Raw genomic sequence first — 7,581 nt, 5'->3', positions numbered from 1 at the left:
TGTGGGATTAATTAACGGGGGGCAATTAACGAGCAGCAATTAATAATAGCTAATGAATAGCTGGTAGTTAATAGCGAATAATTAACAGGGAGAAGTTAATGAATAATTAATAGGCGGTTAAAAATGGGGGTCAATGGGAGAATAAGCAGATAATGGAAGAGGGTAATTAAGGGAGTAATTAAACTGTAATTAACGGGGTGTTATTAAGGGGTAATTGATAGGGGGTAATTAGTGGGGTAAATTAATGGGGTTAATTAGCGGGGGGTTAATTAGCAGCACCGCGACCCCCCTGGGGTGGGCAGATCCCGGGGGGGGGCGGGGCAGTGGGGGGGGGAGGGACAATTAAGGGGGTTAATTAGTGGGGGGGTAATTAATAGAGGTAATTAAGGGGTATTTAGGGGCGCAATTAACGAAGGGGGACTGTTAATGGGGGTAATTATGGGGGTTAATAAGGAGGGAAGGTGACTGTGGGGGCAGTGGTGGGGGTAATTAGTATGGGGGTTAATTAGTGGGGTAGTTAAGGGGTAATTAATTAGAGGGAGCAATTAATGAGGGTAATAATTGGGGGTAATGAGGAGGGGGCAATTAGTGGGGAATTAATTGGGCCGTCAGCGCAATAATGCATGGAAAGCCTTAATTTATGGGCTAATTTCAGGCAATTTTAATTAAATATGGGTTATTAATCAGGGCACCGTTAATTAGCGGGCTAATTAATGAGGCGAGTTAGTGAATGGGGTGCTCAGCGTTAATTAAAGGGGCAAGCGGCGTTAATGAAGGCGTCTGGTGAGAGTCAAGCCGGGGGTCATTAAGGGCTAATGACGCAGGGGTTAATTAATTAAGGGGTAATTAATGAAGGGCTGTTAATTGGGGTCCGGTCCCTCTGCCCAGGGGCTCCGCTCTGGGTCCCTCAGGAGGCCACGCCCCCTCGAAGCCACGCCCCCTCGAAGCCACGCCCACTGGTGCTTAGGCCACGCCCCCGAGCCCGCGGGGTCACCCGAGGTCACGCGGTGACGTCACTGCCGCGCCCCCTCCCCTCCCCCCACGGGGTTATTTTTAGGGAAAGGTCACGGCGGTGGGGGAGGGGCGGCTCTTAAAGGGGCGATGGAGCCAAGGGGGGGCGTGAGTCTGTGCATGGGGCCCACCTCTGGTATCGCCCCTTTAATTAGCTCTTTCCGTTATAATTACCGTTTTTATTACTCAATTAATTGTGCGTTCTCTTAATGGTTCCACCCGTTTAATTATCCCCATCCTCTTAATTAATCTAATCCTTTCATTGTCTCTCCCTTTTAATTGCCCCCCTTAATTACCCCGCCCCCTTAATTACCCCACCCTCTTAATTACCCCGCCCTTTAATCACCCCGCCTCTTAATTACCCCATTCTCTTAACTTATCCCCTTAATTACCCCGCCCGATTAATTACCCTAACCGCCTTTAATTATCCCTCCCCTTTAATTACTCCTCCCCCTTAATTGCCCCTCCCCTTAATTACCGCCCCCTTAATTACACCGCTCCCTTAATTAATTCTCGTCTTTATTACTTCTCAGCACTATCACTTTTCCCTTTAATTACCTCAGCCCTTAATTAGTTAACCCCGGTATTAATTATCCCCTTGCCCCTCCCCCAGCGCCGTTCCCGCCTCTCGCGAGGCCCGCGCCGCGACTCTCGCCGTGACGTCACCACGCGCGCCACCGTCGCGCTTTTATGACGTCACGCCCGAGCGCCGCCTCAGTCTGCTGTAGCGGCGCGGCCGCGCAGCAGCTCCGAGAGGGGAGTCTGCGCGTCGTCGCTATCTGACGTCGGTCTGACGCCATCGTGACGTGAGCGTGACGTCATTTTTGCCACCGAGAGGGTCGCCATGGTGTCGTTGCTGTGCTGCGGGCCCAAGCTGGCGGCGTGCGGGATCGTGCTGAGCGCCTGGGGCGTCGTCATGCTGGTGAGGGGGGGGGGGGGGGAGGGAGGGGTTCTGGGGGGGTTCTGTTTGGTCTATGGGGGTTCTGGGGGGGTTCTGTTGGGCCTATGGGGGTTCTGTTTGGTCTATGGGGGTTCTGGGGGGGTTCTGTTGGGCCTATGGGGGTTCTGTTTGGTCTACGGGGGTTCTGGGGGGGCTCTGTTGGGCCTATGGGGGTTCTGTTTGGTCTACGGGGGTTCTGGGGGGGTTCTGTTTGGTCTACGGGGGTTCTGTTTGGTCTATGGGGGTTCTGGGGGTGTTCTGTTTGGTCTACGGGGGTTCTGGGGGGGTTCTGTTGGGCCTATGGGGGTTCTCTTGGTCTATGGGGGTTCTGGGAGGGTTCTGTTGAGCCTATGGGGATTCTAGGGGGGGTTCTGTTGGGCCTATGGGGCTCTGGGGGGGTTCTGTTGGACCTATGGGGCTCTGGGGGGGTTCTGTTAGATCTATGGGGGTTCTGGGGGGGTCTATGGGGGTTCTGGGGGTGTTCTGTTGGGCCTATGGGGATTCTAGGGGGGGTTCTGTTGGGCCTATGGGGGTTCTGGAGGGGTTCTGTTGGGTCTATGGGGGTGTTTTTGGGTCTATGGGGGTTCTGGGGTTGTTCTGTTGGGCCTATGGGGGGCGTGGGGGGTTTGCGGGGGTTCTGTTGGGCCTATGAGGGTTCTGAGTGGGGCCTGGGGGGGTTCCGTGGGGCCTGGGGGGATTCGGGAGGGCCCAAGGGGGGGTTCTGTTGGGTCTATGGGGGTTCTGGGGGGGTCTATGGGAGTTCTGGGGGGGTCTGAGGGGGCCTATGGGGGTTCTGTTGGGCCTATGGGGGTTCTGTGGGGCCTGGGGGGCTCTGGGGGGATTCTGGAGGGCCTATGGGGGTTCTGGGGAGGTTCTCTGGGGCCATGGAGGTCTCTATGGGGCTGGGGGGGTCCCTATGGGGCCGTGGAGGTCTCTATGGGGCTGGGGGGAGGTCAATATGGGGCCATGGAGGCCTCTATGGGGTTGAGGGGTCCCTATGGGGCCGTGGAGGTCTCTATGGGGTTGGGGGGATCCCTGTAGGGCCATGGAGGTTTCTATGGGGCTGGGGGGGGTCTCTATAGGGCCATGGAGGTCCCTGTGAGGCTGGGGGTGTCCCTGTGGGACTGACGGGGTCCCTATGGGGCCGTGGAGGTCTCTATGGGGCTGGGGGGGTCCCTGTGGGGCTGTAGAGGTCTCTGCTGTGTCACCGCTCCATGTCCCCAATGTCCCCACATCCGTCCCCATATTGGTGTGTCCCCATATCCCATTATCCCCATATTTGTGTCCCCATTGCCCCCATTGTCCCATTGGTCCCCACTGTCCCCACTGTCCCCATTGTCCCCGTTGTCCCCATATGCCCGTTGTTCCCACTGTCCCCGTATCCCATTGTGCCCATATCCCACTGCCCCCATTGTCCCATTGTCCCACTGTCCCATTGTCCCACTGTCCCATATCCCATTGTTCCATTGTCCCATTGTCCCCACTGTCCCCATATCCCATTGTCCCCACTGTCCCCATATCCCATTGTCCCATTGTCCCCATTGTCCCACTGTCCCCACTGTCCCCACTGTCCCCATTGTCCCCGCTGTCCCCACTGTCCCCACTGTCCCCACTGTCCCCACTGTCCCCATTGTCCCCATTGTCCCATTGTCCCACTGTCCCCATTGTCCCCACTGTCCCCATTGTCCCATTGTCCCACTGTCCCCATATCCCATTGTCCCACTGTCCCCACTGTCCCCATTGTCCCACTGTCCCCATATCCCTTTGTCCCCACTGTCCCCATATCCCATTGTCCCACTGTCCCCATTGTCCCACTGTCCCCATATCCCATTGTCCCCATTGTCCCCACTGTCCCCATGTCCCATTGTCCCACTGTCCCCATTGTCCCCGCTGTCCCCATTGTCCCACTGTCCCCACTGTCCCCGCTGCCACCGCCCCATTCCGGTCCCATCCGCCCCGCAGGGTGGTGACGGTGACATTGCCGGCTGGGGGGGGGGGGGGGGGGGGGAGGGGACAGCAGGAAGTGACACAGAGGGGGGTGACAGTGACACCATAACGGGGGGGGGAGGGACATAAAGGGGGACATTGGGGTGACATAAAGGGGGGGGGACAGTGACATAAAGGGGGGGGGGACATAAAGGGGGGGGGGGAGGGACATAAAGGGGGGACATTGGGGTGACATAAGGGGGGGGGGACAGTGACGCCATAAAGGGGGGGACAGTGACATAAAGGGGGGGGACAGTGACACCATGGGGGGGGGGGAAGGGACATAAAGGGAGACATTGGGGTGACATAAAGGGGGGGACAGTGACACCATAAAGGGGGGGGGGGGACATAAAGGAGGGGACAGTGACACCATAAAAGGGGGAGGGGGAATATAAAGGGGGGGGACAGTGGCACCATAAAGGGGGGGGACAGTGACATAAGGGGGGGGACAGGGACACCATGAAGGGGGGGGGGGGACATAGAGAGGGGGGGACAGTGACACCATAAAGGGGGGGGGACATGGGGGGGGGATAGTGACACCATAAAGGGGGGGGGACAGGACATAAAGGGGGGGGACAGTGACATAAAGGGGGGGGGCAGGGATATAAAGGGGGGGGACAGTGACACCATAAGGGGGGGGGGGGGGGGGCATCAAGAGGGGGACAGTGACACCATAAAGGGGGGGGGGCAGTGACATAAAGGGGGGGGGCAGTGACACCATAAGGGGGGGGGGGGGGCATCAAGAGGGGGGGCAGGGACACCATAAAGGGGGGGGGGGGGACAGTGACACCATAAAGGGGGGGGGACATGAAGTGGGGAACAGTGACAGCATAAAGGGGGGTGGGGGGAATATAAAGGGGGGGGACAGTGGCACCATAAAGGGGGGGGACAGTGACATAAGGGGGGGGGGGGGGCACGGATATAAAGGGGGGGACAGTGACACCATAAGGGGGGGGGCATCAAGAGGGGGGACAGTGACACCATAAAGGGGGGGGGCAGTGACATAAAGGGGGGAACAGTGACACCATAAAGGGGGGGGGCAGGGATATAAAGGGGGGGGACAGTGACACCATAAAGGGGGGGACAGTGACATAAAGGGGGGAGGCAGGGATATAAAGGGGGGGGGACAGTGACACCATAAAGGGGGGAGGCAGGGATATAAAGGGGGGGGACAGTGACATAAAGGGGGGGGCAGGGATATAAAGGGGGGGGCAGTGACACCATAAAGGGGGGGGACGGGACACATAAAGGGGGGGGGGGGGCAGTGACTCCATGGAGGTGACATTGGGGGGGGTGACAACCATCCCTTTTGTGTCCCCCCCCCCCCCCTTTCAGGTGTTGTTGGGCATCTTCTTCAACGTCCACTCAGCAGTGCTGATTGAGGACGTCCCATTCACCGAAGAAGACTTCAACGAGTGAGTCCAAATTGGGGGGGAGGGGGGGGGGGGGAGGGGGGGTGACAGCAACACCCCAACAAACAACACCTCGATAACACCCCAACAACACCCCAACACCCCAACAACAACACCCCAACCCCATTGGTCACCTTCCTTTCCCATCCATCCTAGCGCTCCGGAGTGCATCTATGGGCTGTCTGAATGGGGTGGGGGTGTTGGTATGGGGGGGGGGTGACAACAACACCCCAACAAACAACACCCCAACACCCCAACAACAACAGCCCAACAACACCCCAACAACACCCCAACAGCCCAACAACAGCCCATTGGTCACCTTCCTTTCCCATCCATCCCAGTGGTCTGGAGCGCATCTATGGGCTTTATGAATGGGGTGGGGGGGGTATTGGGTTAGAGGGGGTGGGGGTGACAACAACACCCCAAAAACACCCCAACAACACCCCAAAACACCCCAACAGCCCAACAACACCCGAACCCCATTGGTCACCTTCCTTTCCCATCCATCCCAGTGGTCTGGAGCGCATCTATGGGCTTTATGAATGGGGTGGGGGGGGTATTGGGTTAGAGGGGGTGGGGGTGACAACAACACCCCAAAAACACCCCAACAACACCCCAAAAACACCCCAACACCCCAACAACACCCCCAACACCCCAACAACACCCCAACAACAGCCCAACCCCATTGGTCACCTTCCTTTCCCATCCACCCCATGGTCTGGAGTGCATCTATGGGCTGTATGAATGGGGTGGGGGGGGGTATTGGGTTAGAGGGGGTGGGGGTGACAACAACACCCCAACAACACCCCAACAACACCCCAAAACACCCCAACAGCCCAACAACACCCGAACCCCATTGGTCACCTTCCTTTCCCATCCATCCCAGCGGTCCGGAGCGCATCTATGGGCTGTATGAATGGGGTGGGGGGGGGTATTGGGTTAGAGAGGATGGGATGACAACAACACCCCAACAACACCCCAAAAACACCCCAACAACACCCCAATAACACCCCAGCACCCCAACAACAACACCCCAACCCCATTGGTCACCTTCCTTTCCCATCCATCCCAGCGGTCCGGAGCGCATCTATGGGCTGTATGAATGGGGTGGGGGGGGTATTGGGTTAGAGGGGGTGGGGGTGACAACAACACCCCAACAACACCCCAACAACACCCCAACAACACCCCAAAAACACCCCAACACCCCCACTTTCCTTTCCCATCCATCCCAGCGGTCCGGAACGCATCTACGGGCTGTACGAACGCGTGGGCACCAATTGCTTCGTGGCTGCTGGGCTCTACCTGTTGTTGGGAGGCTTTGCTTTGTGTCAGGCACGACTCAACAAGAGGAAGGAGTACCTGGTCCGCTAGTCGGCATGGCAACCGCCCCCAAAACCCCCCCGTCCCCCCCCCCAAATCCCGCTTCTGAAGCCTGTGGTGGTGGTTGGAGGACCCGGAGGTGGTGCTTGGAGGACCAACTGGTTTTGTCGCCCTCTCGCCTACAACGTTCCAACCCACGCAGTCTAATAAATGGTGATGGTCTGTAATGTTGTATACAATTTTGGGGGTGTATCATCATGACAACCCCCTCACTTCCCCCCCAAATCCCACTTCTGAAGCCTTTGGTGGTGGTTGGAGGACCCGGAGGTGGTGCTTGGAGGACCAACTGGTTTTGTCGCCCTCTCGCCTACAACATTCCAACCCACGCAGTCTAATAAATGGTGATGGTCTGTAATGTTGTATACAATTTTGGGGGTGTATCATCATGACAACCCCCTCACTTCCCCCCCAAATCCCACTTCTGAAGCCTTTGGTGGTGGTTGGAGGACCCGGAGGTGGTGCTTGGAGGACCAACTGGTTTTGTCACTCTCTCGCCTACAACGTTCCAACCCACACACTCCAATAAATGATGTTGTATTGTACTCCTGTATGCAGTTCTGGGGTTCTATCACCATGGAGACCCCCAAAACCCCCCTCACTTCCCCCCCAAATCCCACTTCTGAAGCCTTTGGTGGTGGTTGGAGGACCTGGAGGTGGTGCTTGGAGGACCAACTGGTTTTGTCACTCTCCTGCCTACAACGTTCCAATTTACGCACTGTAATAAATGATGGTCTGTAGTGCTGTATGCAGTTCTGGGGGGTCTGTCGCCATGGAGAACCCCTAAAAGCCCCCCATTTCCCCCCCAAATCCCAATTCTGATCCCATTGGTGGTGCTTGGAGGACCCGGAGGTG

General features: G+C 57.4%; 1 protein-coding gene across 2 annotated transcripts; it reads left to right on the top strand.

Annotated features, from left to right (window-relative positions):
* The first annotated feature begins 1,727 nt into the window (after positions 1 to 1,727).
* On the top strand, positions 1,728 to 7,271 carry RNASEK (ribonuclease K). 2 transcript variants are annotated; one of them, XM_040657198.2, is made up of 4 exons: positions 1,728 to 1,933; positions 5,273 to 5,352; positions 6,236 to 6,339; positions 6,518 to 7,271. In XM_040657198.2, the coding sequence occupies exons 1-4, from the start codon at positions 1,856 to 1,858 to the stop codon at positions 6,718 to 6,720; spliced, it is 465 nt and encodes a 154-aa protein (XP_040513132.1). In that variant the 5' UTR covers positions 1,728 to 1,855; the 3' UTR covers positions 6,721 to 7,271. The 2 variants fall into 2 exon arrangements, with proteins under 2 accessions (XP_040513132.1, XP_025001734.1); XM_025145966.3 differs by lacking the exon at positions 6,236 to 6,339 and having other exon boundaries at positions 6,582 to 7,271.
* The last annotated feature ends 310 nt before the right edge of the window (positions 7,272 to 7,581 follow it).

The sequence above is a fragment of the Gallus gallus genome, unplaced genomic scaffold, assembly GCF_016699485.2.
Source record: "Gallus gallus isolate bGalGal1 unplaced genomic scaffold, bGalGal1.mat.broiler.GRCg7b scaffold_60, whole genome shotgun sequence".
NCBI lineage: Eukaryota > Metazoa > Chordata > Aves > Galliformes > Phasianidae > Gallus > Gallus gallus.
The sequence above is the reverse complement of the archived record's forward strand: the minus strand, read 5'-3'. Positions and strand labels throughout refer to the sequence as shown.